Below are 19355 nucleotides of genomic sequence, written 5' to 3'. Positions count from 1 at the left end.
TCTGTACTTCATGAAGGGCTCTTACCTGTCAACCCAGGGAGGTCTCTAACCTCACCTGAGCCTCTCATAGCCCCTAGCCCCACGGACTTCCCTCCTGGGCCTCCCTGGGCTGGCAGCGGATGGAGGCAAACCCCAGCCCCGGCATCCTCCCTGGGCTTGGTAGCAGTCTGTTCTGGGGGCGGGCCAAGAAATGAAGAACCCTTCAGGACAACATGGCTGAAGTTTCCTCCTGGTGTCTGAGGCCCTCCTTTAAAAATATCTGTTGGGTTACTTTTTCAGAATTCTCCATAAAAGGAAATCAGTCCTGGTGAGGAAGGGGTCGGGGAGGGAAAGAACCACAGCTCCTGAGCTCCGGGCCGGCGAATGAGGTCCCTGGGGAAGCACACACGGGCTCTGGAGTCGACAACCCGTGTTTGCTGAGCTCCTCTCTGTTACACAGTGGTTCCAAGGCCTGAGTGCTTGGTATACAGTGGGCACTCAGTAAAGGTGGCAGTTGGCTTGGGTTCTCATTAAGAAAATCCAAGACTGCGTGCTTGAGTGGCTCAGCTGGTTGGGCAGTTGCCCTCGGCTCAGGTCTTGATCCCGGAGTCCCGAGATCAAGTCCCCCATTGGGTTCCCTTCTCGGCAAGGGGTCCACTTCTCCCTCTGACCTTCTCCCCTCTCATGCCCTCTCTCTGTTTCTCTGTCAAATAAATAAATAAAATCTTAAAAAAAAAAAGAAAATCCAAGACAAAGGTTAGATCGTTTCTAGGTTTTGTGTATGTATGTGCGTGCGTGCGTGCGTGTGGTTCCCTGCTCTTCTGTTCCTTGTAGCTTTGGTAATTAATTGACCACTTCTTTACATGTATACAGTTCCCCCAGGGGCCCCAGAGGCTTAGGCTTCTTTTATTCATGGTGACATTTTCGGAGCCTAGAGCAGTCCCTGGCGTGTAGAAGGTGTTTGGTTAAAATATTTGTTTTTGAGTGGGTTCATATTCTTTGTGCTCTCACCAGTGCTCCAAGCCACGGCTCTCCTATTCTTAGATAATTCCCAACCACTGTATACGAATACGGGCAGACTCGTGGCGGGTGTGCTTCCATATGTTTTGAATATAACCTGAGTTAATCCTCAAGGCATATAAAGCAGCGTTTATGCTTCCTTCTCACAGGTGAGGCCATTTGGTTTCTTCCTTTTTTTTTTTTTTTTTTTTTTAGAGCATGGGGTTTCTTTCTTTCTTTCTTTTTTTTAAAGATTTATTTATTTATTTGTCAGAGATCACCAGTAGGCAGAGAGGCAGGCAGAGAGAGAGAGAGGAGGAAGCAGGCTCCCCGCTGAGCAGAGAGCGCATGTGGGACTCGATCCCAGGACTCTGGGATCCTGACTGGAGCTGAAGGCAGAGGCTTTAACCCACTGAGCCACCCAGGCGCCCCTAGAGCATGGCTTTCTTTTAATATAAGTTTGCTCTCTTGAGGTCAAGCTTCCCTTCCTCTGGCGGTGGTAATGGTTAACAAAATCCTATCAACTCAATGAGATGTGATGCCCCTCGGAGGTTTGGAAACTTCGAGAAACTTTACAGATCATTAATTTCTCATGTCAACCGGCAGGGCATTTTGGCCTGGGGGTTAGGGGGTGGTGGTGTGGTTTTTTTCAGAAGTGAAGGACTTTCTTGGAGATGGCCACTGTCCCATGGAGCCCCTGCTGTGCTGCTTAGCTGGTCAGGACCCCCCCCCCCCCCCCAATTGCTCCTGGGTCTGGGTGACTGTGGCCAGAGATTACTGGGAGTGGAGGGGTGGGGGGGAGGGGCATTGCAAAGTTAAAGAATGAAGGCAATGTGGGATTAATTAAACTAAAAACCCACAGGGCTTTGGGGGAGTCCAGCGAGGCAGCCGATTGAGGCGTGAGAGCCTTGCTTCCAGAGTCCCCTTGTCTCTCAGGTGTCCCTCATTTCTCAAGAGTGGCCCCAGATGTTTCTCCAGTGGGTTCTCTTGCATGCTTGGGGCCCCCGGAGCAGGGCTTCTGCCTGCTCCGTAACCTCCCAGAGGTTATTCTTAACCTCACGTGTTTCCCCTGGAGCCCTGCCCATCATCCCTGCCCTGCTCACTCATAGAGGTCATGGGGGTGAGCTCCCGGGGGCCCCCACTGCTCCCCACGCCATTATCGACTCCGTTCTTGATCTGGTTAGAGGAGGAGCTCTCCGCTTCAGCGTTCGTAACATTTGGGGTTAGACTGGTCTTGGCTGTGGGGGGCTGTCTTGTGTATTGTGAGATTTTGCGCCGTATCCCTGGTCTCTTCCCCCCAACAACATGCTGCAGCATCTCCTCTCTCCGGTCATGACAGTCCCTGGCCATTGGCAGCTGTCCCTCGTTGAGAATGACTGCATTCAGGGAGATAACCTTTCCCTCATCTAGGGCACTTCTCCACCTGGGTCCCTGCTCTCTACTCTGTACTGGGATCTCCGTCTGCCCCAGAGCCTCTCCCTTCCCGCCTATGAACACGCACTACTCCCTGAACCCCACTGCCCACCACCCACCTCCAGCCTTCCTGTGCCCAGCCTCCCTCTCGCCTCTCATCCACCACACTGCCCACAGCTCTCTGGCTAGTGTCTCCATCGCTTTGCTTTGCCGATGGCTCTAGTGAAGGTGATCTCTCACCTTCTGAGTGTGTCTCTGGTCCCCTCACCCCAGCTGACCTCTCTGGGTCAAGTCATGCCTTTGGCTCACTGCCTACTCCCTCCCCACCAGACGCCAGGAAGGCGTGGTCCCCCACAGAGTGTTCCCCAGCCCCCCGGCTCTCTCTTCACCCTCTCTGCACCCTTCCTGGGTTCAGGTGTTCGCTCTTGTCTTCATAGAGTCCCTACTGCCGTCTGCTGTCGGCCCAGTTTTGAATTCATATAGTCAAACTCCTTCGTGTAGAACAGGGGCCAGCAAACTACAGCCCATAGGCTCCCTCTTGCCTGCCCACACGGGTTTTATAAATAAAGTTTTATTGGCATCATCTAGGGTTGCTTTTGTGCCCTAACGGCAGAGTTGAATAGTTGCAATCTCATGGCCCACAAAAATATTTATATTTTGGCCCATCACAGAGAGAGTTTGCGGACTCCTAATTTACAACGAACTCCTGCTTATCTCAGGATGACCTGCCTAATGTCTTGTGGGGGTCTTGTTGTCAAGACCGCATCACGAATGTTTGGGGCTGCTGGTTTTCCCCCTAACTGAGAAAGCTGTATTAAAAAAAAAAAAGATTTTATTTATTTATTTGAGAGAGAGAGAGCATAAGATGAGAGAGATTACCGGGGAGAAGCAGATTCCCTGCTGAGCAGGAAGCCGGATGTGGGACTCGATCCTGAGACTCCAGGATCATGACTTGAGCCAAAGGCAGTCATTCAACCAACTGAGCCACCCAGGTGCCTCAGAGAAAGCTGTATTAAAGAAATTAATGCTCCCTGAATTCATGGGTCCAAGTGGTATCCAGAAAATACCATGATGTTCCCTCGTTAGCTGTGTGTGTGATCTCAAAATTTATTTATGGGGACAGTCTTCTTGCTGTTGAATGAGGCACCCTCGCTGTTGGCTTTGTGTCTAGAACTTGGAAGTGGTGTCCGCTACGAGATTTTCTTTCAAGACCCCCGTGTTAATTTCTGTTAAGATACACACATTAGGGGCGCCTGGGTGGCTCAGTCAGTTGAGCGTCAAACTCTAGGTCTCATGGGCTCAGGCCATGATCTCAGGGTGCCAAGAGCGAGCCCTGGTCAGGCTCCCTGCTCCACGGGGAGTCAGCTTGAGATTCTTTCCTTCTCCCTCTGCTCCTTCCAGCCAACTGTGTACACCTGCTCTCGATCTCTAAAATAGCGAAATCATCTTCTAAAAAAAGAAAAAGGATACATACATTGGCTTATGTTTTATAACGGGGCCCTATATATGGTTTTTTAATTAAAATACCAAGTAATGCATGCTCATGGCAACAGCTTTACAAAAATCTGGACAGGAAAAAACAAAAACAAAACCAAAAGTCCCTTGCAACAACGCTTTGTTCCTAAAATCATTCCATTTCTATCCTGGGAGGTGACAGTGCTCTCAGTTTGCGTCTTAATTGTACGTGGGCGCGTGTGCACCGTTACATGAATCTTAACTCAGGCATGGAGTTGTGGGACTGTCCTCACAACTGGGATATGGAACAGTGCCATTGCCAGATTCCCTCTAGACGCCACTTGATGGTTAAGCTCTCTCCTGCCTAACCCTGGCAACCCTGATCTGTTCTTCATTGTTTTCTCCGTCGACTTTAAAACATTCTTGTAATTGAATTAATATTCTTTTAAAAATTTTTTATTTTTATTATTTTTTTTTAAATTGAGAGAGAGAGAGAGAGAGAGCGAGCACACAAGCTGGGGGATCAGCAGAGAGAGAGAGAGGGAGAAGCAGACTCCCCGCTGAGCAGGGAACCCACTGTGGGACTCGATCCCAGGACCCCCAGACCATGACCTGGACTGAAGGCAGATGCCTAACTGACTGAGCCACCCAGGTGCCCCAGTATTCTTTTCTTTTTTTCTTTCTTTCTTTTTTTTTTTTTTAATATTTACTTATTAGAGAGAGAACATGTGTAGGTGAACGTGAGAGGGGGCAGAGGGACAGGGAGAAGCAGGCTCCCCGCTGAGCGTAGAGTCTGAGGCGGGGCTTGATCTCGGGACCCTGAGATTATGACCCATGACAAAGTCAGTCACTTTGCTACTGAGCCACACAGGCGCCCCAACTGAATTAATATTCTTAACTTTTGACATTTTGTATTTAAGCACTCGTAAGTTCCTCATGGCTCACGGATTCCCTATTTGTGAATTCGCCTTGAGGCTAAAATTAATTTGCAGCCCTAAAAGCAGTACTCAGGGCACTTTGGTGGCTCTTCCTGGATATGCGTAGAGTGTCCCACCATCTGGGTCGCCAAACCGTTCCCCTCTGAGGTCAGGGTGGTGGAGCAGCTGGTTTGATCTCCCGGAGGGTGAATTCAGACCAGCCTCAGAGATGGAAACAAGTGTCTCCTTTGGCGATGGACATACTGTCCCATTGCCCACATTTTCGTGCTTTTCGTGGGTGATTGTGCTCTTTGAAATGGCCTCGCCCAGTCATTGTAGATGGGGTGTTTTGTGCAAATGTAGAGAGTAGATGCAGGAAGGCTGTGATGTGCCTCATGGAGAAAACACATGGGTCCGTGAGCTTTGTTCAGACCCAAGCTCTAGTGCCTGGTGCCGTTGGCTGTGATTCAAAGTTAGTGAATCGACACTGTCTATTAAATAAGGTGTATTTAAACAGAAATGCACAGAAAACAAGGTTATGGATAATCAGTTGACAGAAACATCGTGGCCAGAGGCTTGCTTGCTGGACCTAACTTTGTATTTCCCTAGGGACGATGGCACAGTGTTTGCTAAGCCTGTGTTCCAGGGGACTCCAGAGACAGAGCTGATGAGAAGGGGCTGTAGGTGATACTTGGTAACTGTGCTCTAAAGTTTGTGCATTTGAATGTTGCCAGGACCCATGTAGCATGTCATAAAACGTATCTGTCCCCCTGGTCCTCTTTTTATCGGTGCCGAAATCCTTGGTTATGTCTTGGAAAGTTCACGAGATGGCACCAGACCTCGGCCCTTGTTTCAAGAAGCGGTCTCCCGTGTTCCGTTTCACCAGTGGCTTTGGGTGTTTTAGAAAGAGATCGGATTTGTTGCCATCTGCAGACTGGATATGAGTTCCTGTTGGAATTCAAGGCAGACTCCACGAGGATTAAAATTTGAGTTCCGATCTGGGTTTTTCTTCCCATTCCAGAAGGGACAGTGTCACATCGCGTCTGTACGATAGCCTCTGTTGTGTGTTCGGGAACAGCAGCCTGAGAGGAGGAGATTCTTGCTTCTCTCCTATGCCTTTGTGGGAATGTGGAAAATATAGGTACTTTCCAAAAATTGTGTTTGCTAACCGTGCGCAAAAAGGTAGTGCTTGGACACAAAGGCGTGAAGAGCGGGGAGCTACCACTGTTTTCCGGCAGCCGTTCTATGATTTCTTGTTGCCAGTCTGTTTCCAAAGATGTATCCTGTTCCCTTGCGGGAGATCAGAAAGGGGACGAGGTCTGAGATGTTCCTTCCTAATTACATGTGGTTTCATTGTAGCAAAGCTCCTGCTACTTTTTTTCTTTTTTCTTTTTTTTAACAAAGTGCCTTTGGTCTTGTAAAACTTCTTTTGGTTTTCTTTCCTGCGTCTTCTGTGGCACTGCCTGTCTCCTTCTAGAGAAGAGAAGAGGTAGATAGGACCCCCAAGGGGCATGGAAACTTCTTAGGATCCTGTGGTTTGATGTATGATGCCTATAGGACTGCAAAGCTGTGAGTGGGATTAGGAATTAGCCTAGATGTTCTGGCTCCCAGGCTTCTAGAAGGTGGTGTTGGGGTGGGCATAGACCCTTGGTCCTCTCCGCGTTCATTAGTGGGTGCTCCTCACTTCTCCCTCCCCTCCTCCACCTCCCTGGGTCCTGCGTCCCACGGATCATGATTCCCCAGGGTCTCTGTGGCCTCTCCTCTCTCCCTGTGCCGGCTCCCGCGATAGGCCCCCTTTCTTCTTGGCCAGGGTGCCTTGTTCAGTCCTTTCTGTCCTCTGCTGCCACGGGGATTTTCCTGCTTCCTACTTGGGTCCTTCCGCAGCTGCCCCCTAAACCCCTTGCCCCGGCACGCGAGCTAGCTGAGGTCCTTGGCTGCTGTTCCTCGGGGTTCCCTGTTCCTCCTGCCTCAGGCTTCTCGCTGGTGCTTCTGGTTCCAAGCACCCTTCTTCCCCCTTTTGCCCACGAAACCTGCCTCTCCCTCATGGGCCAGAGGCTTCCCTCTTCCCTCTCCAGCTTCATCGTCCACCCCTTCTCCTCCCCTTTCAGTACAGACTGAGGGTACCTCGGTGGCTCCCCAGAGACACTGGTCTGCCCACTGGAGAGGCGTTTAGTGAAGCGTTGGCCATACGGGTAAATGAGACAGACCATGCTCTAAGTGTCGGCTGGAGAATGGCTTGATACATGTTTGTCTGGAGTAAGAAGCAACATCCTGTAGCCCCCCTCCCTGCCAGTTCATACCTGGGAGCCCTGTATTTGGAGATGGAGCTTTTGGGGAGGTAAAAATGAGGGTAGAGCCCTGGTCTAAAGGCTAGGAAGAGAGCCCTCCCCACAAGTGGACCGTGCTGGCTACCTTGATCTCAGACCCCAGCTGTGAGAAATAAATTTCTGTGGCTTACGCTGCTCAGTCAGTGGGAGTTTCTTTTAAATGAACATATAACGTATTATTTGCTTCAGGGGTACAGGTGTGTGATTCATCAGACTTACCCGATTCACAGCACTCCCCACAGTGCATACCTTCCCCGGTGTCGATCGCCCAGCCACCCCCTCCCGCCCGCCCCCCTCCCCTCCAGCAGCCCTCAGTTTCCTGAGACAAGAGTCTCTTATGGTTTGTCTACTTCCCTGGTCCCATCTTGTTTCATTTTTTTCCCCTCCCTCCTCCCATGACCCCCCGCCCTGCCTTTCAAATTCCTCATATCAGTGAGATCGTGTGGTAATTGTCTTTCGCTGATTGACTTATTTTGCTCAGGGTAATACGCTCTGGTTCCAGTCCCCGTTGCGCATGGCAGATTTTGGTTTTTTTGATGGCTGCATAGTATTCCGTGTGTGTGTGTGTGTGTGTGTGTGTGTGTGTGTGTGTGTATACACTACATCTTCTTTATCCCTTCATCTGTTGATGGACAGCTAGGCTCTTTCCCTAGTTTGGCTATTGTGGACATTGCTGTTATAAACATTCGAGGGCATGTGCCCCTTTGGATCACTGCATTTGTATCTTTGGGGTAAATACCCAGCAGTGCAATTGCTGGGTTATACGGTAGCTCTATTTTCAACTTTTTGAGGAGCCTCCACACTGTTTTCCAGAGTGGCTGCACCAGCTTGTATTCTCGATGGTATTTTCTTATGGCAGCCCTCGCTAGCTAAGATGAGGACCAGGGTCAGAATCGGCTCTGAAACCCCGCTGCAGGCGACACCGGCATGTAAAACATATGCGGGTCCTGCTTTCTTTGAGATTGCTGGGGGCAGCCCACCACGTTTATGGGGTTCTCTCTAGCAACTGCCTCCAGAGAGGGCATCTGATGGCATTGACCCTGGGGCAAAGTGCTCAGTGGAGTGGGTGGGACAGAAGAGAGGGGACAGACCGGTGGGGTAGGGGGGCCTGGTGGGCCAGGACGGGTAGATGGTGTGTCTGTCTGACTTGAGTCCCCACCGCATCCCTTGGAGAACCTTGTGTACATGCAGATTCTGGGGTGTGGCTCCCAGATACATTGATTTATTTGGTCTAGCATCTAGAGCTGGGCCCGGGAATCTGCATCCTCCTCGTCCATGATTCTGAGGCTGGCCAGGCCCAGAGCACACTGTGGGGAACTCTGTGTGAGGGGTAAGGGTGCGGGTGCTGGTGTCCTCCGCCCTGTGCATGATGGGCTGGATTATGTCCCTCTTCCCCAAATTCATGGGTTGAGGCCCCACCCCCCAGCCCCACGGAATGTGACTGTAATTAGAGAGAGAGCCCGAGCAAACTAGTGTATGGGGCTCAGGTCCTGGCTCTGTCTCATCTTTGCTGTGTGGCCTCAAGGAGGATGCAGTTCCCTCTGAGCCTCCCGTCGCATTCCTTTTTGAGAAAAGCTGTCTGGGCAACACATGCGCAGTGTTTTGTCTGTGTCCCCGGCTTGCGCACCCCCAGCCCCTCAGGGCATTTGCCAGCCCTCTGTGTCCAGCAGTTTCCGGGGGAGCCCGATGCACATGCGGTGACTGATGTGGCTTTCTGCGGTGACCCTGGGAAAGCCTGTTTTTGAGAGTTTATCTTCCCTGGTCTGAGGAATTCGCAGGTCTCCCCCGGCCTTTTGATGTTCCTGCCTTGTGGACATCGCAGCTTAGGCCTCTCCCTTCCCCTGGGGAGGGAGAACCCGCAGGGATTTCAGTTCTAGCTTTCCCGGGTCTTTCTTTGGCTTTCACATCTCCCACAGAGCCTTCTTGGCTCTTGGTCTGTTCAGGAGATCCCGTTGGCGCATCCTCCAGGACTGTGAGAAGTTTCCAGAAGGATGATGGCCTGGATGGCGAATGTCCCATCAGGGCTGGTGCTCTGCTTACATGGTTTTCTTCTCCGTCCTCTGTGTGTGATGATGGTCCATTGTTGTTACCCGCTTCCTCTGTGCCCGAGTATCTGAGGCCCCAGGCACCCACATTGGGGCCCCTGACCCCTGTGGTGGTAGAGGGACCCTCCTATCTTCTCCTTTGATTGGGCTCAAGAACTACTTTCCTGGGGAGCATCTGGGTGGCTCAGTGGGTTAAGCCTCTGCCTTCAGCTCAGGTCATGATTCCAGGGTCCTGGGATCGAGCCCTATTTTGGGCTCCCTGCTCTGCGGGGAACCTGCTTCTCCCTGTCCCTCTCCCTCTGCCTGCCGTCCCCCCTGCCTGTGCATGCTCTCTCTCTGTGTCAAGTAAATAAATAAAATCTAAAAAAAAAAAAAAAAAAAAAAAGGAACCACCTTCCTCAGGTCTCCTCTCTGTGGGCTGCTTCCTCTCTCACTGAGATTTTTACCAGGAATTTGCAGGAGAAGCCTCCCAGTGCTTTAGCTCCCCGCCTCCCCCCTCAACCTGACCTCTGGGCCACCATAAACCTCCCTGAGTTGCATGTGTGAACTTACCTGCAGCAGACTTCCAGAGAACTCGGGGTCCAGAGGCATCTCTGTTTATAGCATTGCCCCCGAGCCTTGGTGATTCCATCCCTCACCCTTCACCCCCATGCAGTTGGGATAGCTCCTGCAAACCTCTTGAAGTTCCTCAGACCTTGTCTGAGCTGGCTTCTCGGTGATATTTATTTGGCTGCCTGTTACTCCTGCCTCCTTTGACTTCTGTGCACCTGCCTTCCTACCCAGTGGGGCCAGGAAGATGGAAGCCCAGAGAGGTTAAGTCACTCACCTGAAGTCACACAGCTGCCAGTCAGCAAAGCTGAGATTCGCACCTGGGGCTGTCAGACCTCTCTGGTCTGTGCAGAACATTGCCTCAGCACACTCTGATAGCAGCTGGGCAGTTATTTCGGTGTTTCTACGAGCTGTAAGCCTTCAGCCTCATCTATCTTGATAGCCCCCGTGCCCAGCATGGTGCCTTGTGCACCAGGACCCCCAGCAGATGTTGGCTGAGTGAATAAAGCAGCGATTTCCTTGTAGCTGACTTGCCGGTCCTGGAACCTGCATTAGAATCCTGAGGTCTGGATTCTCCCTGCCACCCCCTCCAGCTCCCCCGTTTATCCTGTGGGGAAAGCCAGTTTTGAGAGTCAGTCTTTCAGGTGGGTGGAGAATCTTCAGGAAGTCTTATACTGCGGTGTGGCCCAGTTCTCGTTTCCGAAGGTGACACGTCTAGGAACTGGTTTCGCCAGCTCGGGGCAGAGCACTGACACGTGGATGCGGCCAGATTCCAGTTCTCATCAGCTCTTCGTGGCTTCTTCGTCATGCTGCTGCCGTCATTCGCAGCGATGAAACGGAGGCAGAGCTCGAAGGGGTGGCACAGGTCCGTGGCTCAGGATGACCACGGCTGGCAGGTGCTGGGGGAGAAAGCCAGATCTCCTGGGTTTCTAGCACGGCCCGGAACTGGCATGGGTGGTGGCCAGACACCTAAACCCAAGGCTCGTTGGCACAGGCCTCCTGAATTTCGGGGTGTTAAGACTGGTAAGAATGCAGAGAACACGTGGCCCCAGACTAGGTCACCCGGGAGCATTTCAAGAATGTGGAGTACATTCACGATCAAATGCAGAATGTCTAAATCTCAGCATTGGAAAGCACTCTTAGAACCTTCTAGGTACCCCCTTTCCTGCCTCTCCACACTTCTTGCCTGCTATCACGGTGGAGAGACAACTAGGGAGAAGGGACACTTTCCAGGGTGGCTCTCGTGTTAAGTCATCTTGCCTGGAACATTGTCACATCCCTCCAGGCGGCAGGAAGTTCTAGACCAGCACCATCCGAAAGAAAGAGTCGCTCCGAGGGAGAGGTCCCATGTGGGGCTCTTGAAGCCGTGGCCAGTCTTTACTTTTATTTTACTTTAGGTCATTTAAATATTTAAAAAGTCAGTATTTGATTCTGTTGCTGGAAAACCCTTTAGTACATTTGGAACAAGTTGGAAAAATGCGCCTGCATTTTCAGTGCTACGTTGTATGAAAGCTGCGTGTGCAGATCTTGTATTTCTGCCGCAGATTTGGCATCTGAATTGAGACGGGCTGCATGGCATTTTGGAAGCTTCCTGTGGGGAAAAAATCCTGCAGAGTAGGATGAAGGATTACTCCTTCATAATTTCTTAAGTATTGCTTACATGTTGAAGTAAAATTTTTGGATACTTTGTGTTAATTTAAATATATTTAATTTCATCTTTTTTTTAAATTTAAAGATTTTATTTCTTTATTTGTCAGAGAGAGAGAGAGAGAGAGAGAGAGAATAAAGCAGGGGGAGTGGCAGGCAGTCAGAGAAGTGGTCTCCCAGCTGAGCAAGGAGACTGATACAGAGCTCAATCCTAGGACCCTGGGATTGTGACCTGAGCTGAAGGCAGACGCCCAACTGACTGAGCCACCCAGGTGTCCCTCTTTTTTTCTTTTCTTTTTTTAAAAAAAAATTTTATTTATTTATTTGACAGAGATCACAAGTAGGCAGAGCAGCAGGCGGAGAGAGAAGGGGAAGTAGCCTCCCTGCTGAGCAGAGGGCCTGAAGGGGGGGCTCGATCCCCGGACCCTGAGATCCCAGGACCCTGAGATTATGACCTGAGCTGAAGGCAGAGGCTTAACCTACTGAGCCACCCAGGCACTCCTTTATTTAATTAATTAATTAACTAATTTTTAAATTTAATTTTAAAAAAGATTTTATTTATTTATTTGAGAGAGAAAGAGCACGAGCAGGGGGAGGGGCAGAGGGAGAAACAGGCTCCTTGCTGAGCAGGGAGGCAGGTGCAGGGCTTGATCTCAGGACCCTGAGATCGTGACCTGAGCTGAATGCAGACCCTTAACCAACTGAGCCACCCAGGTGCCCCTAATTTCATCTGTTTCTTTTTATCTTTTTAGAGAAAATTTAAAATGCCATACATGGTTTATATTATATTTATGTTGGATGCTCTAGATCCTACACAGCCTGGTCACCCACAGCATTGAGCTGTAGTTTGCTGTTGCCCTTGACCTTCCAACAAATTAGGCAGAACTCAATAATTCTTAATGCACTATTTGCGTAGGTGTTAATCCTAGTGCCACCTCCTTCAGGAAGCCCTCCTTCATTGCCCCAGACCAAGTCAAATAGCTCGTTTCTATGATCTCTTTTAGCCCCTGAAGTTCTCCTTGAAGGCTTCCTCTTGGTTATATTTTAAGTTGACTTAGGCAGTTGATAGCAACTAACTAGTCAGAGAGATCCAGGAATCTGGGTCTGTCCTGTTCCCTATGGCACTTCCGTCCCTGGAACAATGATGGGCACAGAGCAGGTCCTCCTCAGATTGTTTGCTGAAGGAGGGAACAAAAGAAATGATCTTTAACAAGCTTTCTCTGGGTTGTCATGTCAGGCAAACTGTTACACTGTTTCCTGATTGATGTCACTTGCACCTGCTTCATTAGGCATGTTTTTGAAGGAACAAAGATGGTAAAACTGTAACAGAGTCACTATGTTATGGTAACTGTAACAGAGTCACTATGTTATGGTAACTGTAACAGAGTTACATGCGTGGACTGCATGTAATTGTAAGGTTGCAAACCTCCCACCACCACTTAAAACTCAGCCTGCAGGAATCTTGATTGGCTGGTCACACAAATGGGTGTGAAAATGGACCTCCTCTGGGCATTATTTTTAGAATTCAGTGAGCCAGGGAGTAGGTGGGCCAGGGACTTTACATAGTAAGTGCTCAGAGAACACAGTAGCCCCCCTTTGCCTCAGAGGATATGTTCCAAGACCCCCAGTGGCTGCATAAAACCACGATAGTCTTGAGCCCCACAGGTGCTGTATTTATTTCCTAGATGCACGCACCTATGTGATGTGACTAGCGGCCGTGTAGGAGCGCACCCAGCGCAGGTGGGCTGGACAGAGGGATGATTCACGTACCGGGCACAATAGGATGGCGTGAGATTTCATCACACTCCTCAGAATGGCGGGCAATTCAGAACTTGGGAATTGTCTGTTTCAGGAATTTCCATGTAATATTTTCTGACTGCAGTTGACTGCGGGTAACCGAACCTACAGATAGCAGGGGGCTACTGTGGGAGCTGTTGCTGGCTCCCCCAATGCCCCTGGTCCCCGTTCTCCTTCTGTCCCAGGATGTAGGGGTGCTTAGCGATATACTACTTTGGAGGAACCTGAAACATTCTTCAGTTTCCACCCAGAGGCATTAAAAGCCCACAGAAGGCCCTACATTGATTTCCGGCACCATTTCTAACCTCCTCGGGATATTTTCTGTCCCAACAGTAAATCGCTCTGTTGTTTAGACTAATAGGGACACCCACAGCTTTAATGAGTTCAGTGAGATTCACTGGAGACTTGAAAAAAAGCAGTTTATTGTTCCCTACTATTATAGTTGTTTAATTTCTTTTTTAAGAACAGCTTTATTGAGCTGTGATTCAGTATCGTACAGTTCACCTATTTTTTTTTTTAAAAGATTTTATTTATTTATTTGACAGAGATCACAGGTAGGCAGAGAGGTGGAGACAGAGAGAGGGGGGAAGCAGGCTCCCTGCTGAGTGGAGAGCCCAATGCGGGGCTCAATCCCAGGACCCCAGGATCATGACCTGAGCCTTAGGCAGAGGCTTTAACCCACTGAGCCACCTAGGCACCCCCCAGTTCACCTATTTAGGGTTTACATACAATTCATTGGCTCTTACTAAATTCACCGAGTTGTGCAGCCTTCGACTGTAGTCACTTTTAGAACTTTCTCATACTGCAGAGAGAAACCCCATCTCCATTAGCCATCCCTCCTCATTCCCTCCTCTTCAGCCCCTTGGACCCACTAACCTACTTTCTGTCTCTGTAGATTTGCGTCCATGTAAATGGAATCATAGCACGTGTGATCTTTTGTGACGGGCTTCTTCTCACTGAGCATCAAATTTTCAGGCTACATCTATGTTGCTCATATCATGTTGCTTTATTCCTTCTTATGGCTGAGTCATATGTCATGGTGTGGATGTGCCGTATCTTACTGATCTATACATCGGTTGAGGGACATTGGGGCTGTTTTCACTTTTCGGCTATTAATGACATTTTGGCTATTAGTTGACATATGTGTACATGCATATGTCATTTTTTTGTACTGCCCGTGGTCGTGCTTTGCAGAGAGTGTGCTTTTTACAAGTTGAAGCTTTGTGGCAAGCCTGCCCCGAGCAAGTCTGTCTGTGCCATTTTTTCCAAAGCATTTGCTCACTTGTGTCTCTGTGTCACTTTCAGTAATTCTCACAGTATTTCAGGCTTTTTCATTATATTGGTTTGGTGATTGATGATCAATGATTATGACTCCCCAAAAGCTCAGGTGGTCATTAGTGCACTATTTTTTAATTTGAAGGGAGATATATATATATATATATATATATATATATTAGCTGCAATGCTGTTGCACACTTTGTAGACTATAGTATAATGTGAATGAACTTTTTAAAAGAGAAGTGGAGGGGCAGAGGAGGAGTGAGAGAAAATCTTTTTTGGTCAAGTTTCAAAATCAGATGAGCTTATTTTTTTTTTAAGGTTTTGTTTATTGGAGAGAGAGAGAGAGAGAGAGAGAGAGAGAACAGATGGGGTGGGGGGCAGGGTTCCAGTTTGCTGTACATCCCTGCCAGCACTTGTTATTGTCCATCTCTGATTTTAGCCATCCTTGTGGGAATGAAGGGGTTTCTCTCTGTGGCTTGGATTTGCATTTCCCTGGTGTTCAACAGTTGAATGAACGTTCATCTCCGGTTTTGGTCCTGCTGCAGCCTGGGGAGGATGGCGGGCAGGTGTTTTTTTTTTTTTTTTTTTGCTCCTGCATGGTAAAATTTTAGTGTGCACACTTGAAATGTAGGATGACGTTCAGGTTTGAAACCTAAGCCATGCATTGCCAGAGAAAAGACAGGGCACCTGGCTAAATTTGGATTTCCTTGTAAACAACAATTTCTAAGGAGAAGTGTGCTCTGAACGTGGCAGGGGATATAGTTATCCTAAAGAAATACTTGCTGCTTACCTGAAATTGAAATTTAACTGGGCATCCTGCATTTTTATTTGTCAGATCTGGCATCCCTGCCTACCACTGGTTGGGTGGGGACTTGTGGGAGGCGTCAGTGACCCCATACTTGGGGCGACCTCTGTATGTTGATGTTTGGACAGGACTGCGGCTGGGAGCTGTAGGTGGGACTTGGGTGGTGTGAGCATGTGGGGCTCGGACCTGTGTCCTCATCCCAACTCCTCATGAGTAGATGAGTGTGTACGTGTATTTTCCCTTGATTTAGCCTAGTCTGCAAAGAACGTGACTAAGGAACATTGCAGCTTTATTCCCCCAATTGTTTGCTTTCCCGTTTTTTTTCCCCCCCCTAATTTGTGCTTCTTTTGTGAGTTGTTCTCAGGGTAGATTTTTAAGAGGATTTCCCCCCCCCCCCCATTTTTCTTAATTATCATATAATGCATTATCTGTTTCAGGGGTTAAGGGGATTTTCTACTCTTCTTTAGGATAATCTGTTTGCCTCAGTGATACTGGGGGAAGGTTTCGTGTCTTAGAATATAATAAGTAGAGATGGTGTCCTGAGCCTTACATTCCAGGTGCTGAGGGACGTGTGTGTGTGTTGGGGGGGGCAAGGAGAAGCTGTCTCAAGCATTTGGTTCCGATGGATATTAACTCATGTTTAAGGGGCACAAGGAGAAGGAAGAGCTTCCAATAGGTATGGGTAGGGGAAGGAAATCAGAGAAGGGTGCCTGGAGGAGGTGGTATTTGAACTGGATCTTGAAGGTGATGGGCTGGATTTACAAACAGGCCACTGAGGTATAAAGGGGCTTTGAGAGCCAACAGAGCTCGGGCTACCCTGTCTAGTACAGTGGACATGGGTCTGTTTCCACTGTAAACCCACTAGCTACATGGGTTTATTTCCAGTTCAATGAACTAAAGTAAAATTAAATTCAGGATTCAGTTCCTCCGTCTTATTTGCCACGTTTGAACTGCCTTAGAGCCACAGATGGCTGGTGGCCTCCCCAGTGGACCCCTGGGGACATGGATACATTGGTATCAATCCTGCAAGTTCTGTTGGACAGCACAGGGCTAGGGCAAGGGTCACCAAGCTACAGCCCCAGGAACAAAACTCTAGGCCTCCACCTGTTCTTGTAAATAAAGTTTTTTTTTTTTTGTAAATAAAGTTTTATTGGAACACAGCCACATCCACTTATTCACATATTGTACTCGGGCTGCTTTTGAGCTCCAGTGGCCGACTGGAGTAGTTTTTACCCTCACACTGGAGCTAGGGAAGTGAAGGCACAGAACCCCGAGAGGATCGTGGTATGTTTGAGAGAAATAGCTAACAGCGAGATAGCTGGTATTAAATGAGCACCTACTATGTGCAGGGCCCCGCTTGTGCGCCTGTTACTCCATGCCCTGCTTCTCATAGGTCATGTCGTGAAGGGGAAGGCACGGAGCCCTGGAGGTGTGGGAGTGGTGGGCAGCCTCTTCAGCGTGGCACAGGGGAGTGAGCAAGGGGGGAGCCCCGAGGCCTGGGAGGGAGAAGAGCCAGGGTCCTGGGGAGCCAGGGAGGATTCCAGAGCCCAGGAAGGACCACCTTCGGGAGATGACGACGCAGGGTGTTTGGGCAGGGGAGATCAGTTAACAGGGAACGAGGAAGGCAGGTTGGGAAGGAGAGTCCTTGAGGCAGGAGAATCGACAAAACCAATTCAGCTCTCCTTGCCCCGTTTGGATGTGGGCCCCTTTATCCTCCTAAAACCGTCTCCTGCAGATCTCTGATGTTGACTCACCGGGGACGGCTCCCCTTTCCCTTCTGCACCTGCCGCCTTACTCAATCCCGTGCAGTCCTAGCGTCTCTACTGCGTCATATTTGATGCAGTGGTTCTCAGGCGGCTCACCAGGACTGCCAAAGGAGTTTCCAGAAGGTGACGACTTTGGCACAGACACTAGAGAGAAAACATCCTCAGGGGTCACTGTCGAATTAGCGGGAACCCAGTGCAGAGTGAAGACATGGGGCCCCTTGCCCAGAAATGATCCAGGATTTCAAAACGGATGGAGGAGCATCGAGCCAAGGGGAGGGCCCTCCTGAGTCCGTCCCACGACTCAGGTTGCACACCTTTGAAGCTGGCCCTGCGCTAACTCTTAGAGCCTACCCATGGCGTGTTTGCTCACCTGTCTTGCTTTTGGCTTGTTTTTACTTCTAGTGTGCCCCGGCATGGATATCCGGAACAACCTCACGAGGTTGCACGAGCTGGCCAACTGCTCGGTCATTGAAGGACATTTGCAGATACTGTTGATGTTCAAAACGAGGCCCGAGGATTTCCGAGACCTCAGTTTCCCCAAACTCATCATGATCACTGATTACTTGCTGCTCTTCCGGGTCTATGGGCTGGAGAGCCTGAAGGACCTGTTCCCCAACCTCACGGTCATCCGGGGCTCGCGCCTCTTCTTCAACTACGCACTGGTCATCTTCGAGATGGTTCACCTGAAGGAACTCGGCCTCTATAGCTTGATGAACATTACCCGGGGCTCCGTCCGCATTGAGAAAAATAACGAGCTGTGCTACCTGGCCACCATTGACTGGTCGCGCATCCTGGATTCTGTGGAGGATAATTACATTGTGCTGAACAAAGACGACAACGAGGAGTGTGGGGACATTTGTCCGGGCACGGCGAAGGGCAAGACCAGCTGCCCTGCCACTGTCATCAACGGGCAGTTTGTCGAGCGGTGTTGGACACACAGCCACTGCCAGAAAGGTATGCTGGGGTACGCGGGGCTCTCAGCTGCTTCTCACACCTCATTTGTTGGCAAGAAGCTGGAGGCATTCCCTAGATCTGGGGGCACACTGTTTCTGTAGAGGCTCTGGTAGTAAATACTTTTGATTTTGCAGGCTGTGTGGTCTCCTCACAACCCCTCAGCGGGGCCATTGTAGCAGGAAAGCAGCCATGGGCAACACAGAAACACGTGGGCATGGCTGTGTCTCAATAAAACTTTATTGACAAGCCAAGTTGTGGGCCAGGTTTTGCCAGCTCCTGTGCTAGACAGTTGAATGTTCCTCTTGCTTGAGGGGGCTAGAGGCGGACGGACGAGTGCAACTTTGTTGTGGGGCAAAAGAAAGTTTATCTCTTATCTGATAATAGATGTAAGATTGCTCAGGGTAGACGTTTGGGAAAAGAAATGGGTCAAGGAAGGAAGCACGACAGCAGCTCTTAGTCCACAATTAATGGGGGTACTTCCTTCTCGTGAATCTGTTGTGTCTTCATTTACTTACCTTTCCTTGTCTTTGGGCATTTAGACGATTTCCAGTTATTCTGAAGAGAAGGATGGACATTTTGGGTTCAGAGCTTTTTTTATAACTTTTTTTTTTTTTTAAGATTTTATTTATTTATTTATTTGACAGAGAGAAATGACAAGTAGGCAGAGAGGCAGGCAGAGAGAGAGAGAGAGAGGAGGAAGCAGGCTCCCTGCTGAGCAGAGAGCCCAACGCGGGACTCGATCCCAGGACCCTGAGATCATGACCCGAGCCGAAGGCAGCGGCTTAACCACTGAGCCACCCAGGCGCCCCTGGGTTCAGAGCTTTATGGAGCATTTGTTTCTTTGGGCCTTGGCTTTTCCAGAACTGAAATTTCTGGGCCAAAGGCTCTTACTGCCAGTTGCCAAATGACTTTCCGGAAATGTTGTACGGATGGGCGCTCCTCCTAGCACTGGCTGAGAAGGGAACACCTTGGCCGGCTTTGAGTGTTGTTTGAAACATCTTTCATAATTGACTGCAGGGAGGAGCCGAGGTGGTGTTACTGTTTGTATGTGGATGTCTTTGATTGCTATCGGGGTTGAGCCTTTTCAAACATGTTTGTTTATCATTTGGGCTTTTCTCTTCCTGTTCATATCCTTTGTCCATTTATCTCTTAGTACTTCAATAGTTTTCGAAATACTAGTCTGTGTGCGGTTTTCATAGATGGAGGTTGTTAACCCTTTTGCCAAATGTGTTTTCAGACATTTTTGTTCTGTGGTGAAAATACTCTGGGTTGCCATTGCCAGAGAAGCTTCAGATGTTGATGGAGTCTGGAGTGGGATCTTTTTGCGCCTCTCATGTTACTTTATGTTTAGAAAGTTCTTTTCTTTTTTTAAAATTAATATATAATGTATTATTTGCCCCTAGAAAGTTCTTTTCCATCTA

General features: G+C 49.3%; 1 protein-coding gene across 4 annotated transcripts in view; it reads left to right on the top strand.

Annotated features, from left to right (window-relative positions):
- INSR (insulin receptor) overlaps window positions 1-19355 on the top strand; it is a 127650-nt gene that overhangs the window by 1590 nt on the left and 106705 nt on the right. For all 4 annotated transcript variants that reach the window (XM_082732801.1, XM_082732802.1, XM_082732800.1 and 1 more), the window contains exon 2: window positions 17383-17934. In XM_082732801.1, coding sequence (XP_082588927.1) covers window positions 17383-17934 — 552 coding nt within the window. The remainder of the gene's footprint in view (window positions 1-17382; window positions 17935-19355) is intronic.

The sequence above is a fragment of the Mustela nivalis genome, assembly GCF_964662115.1.
Source record: "Mustela nivalis genome assembly, chromosome: 1".
NCBI lineage: Eukaryota > Metazoa > Chordata > Mammalia > Carnivora > Mustelidae > Mustela > Mustela nivalis.
This window is presented reverse-complemented; position numbering and strand designations above follow the sequence as displayed.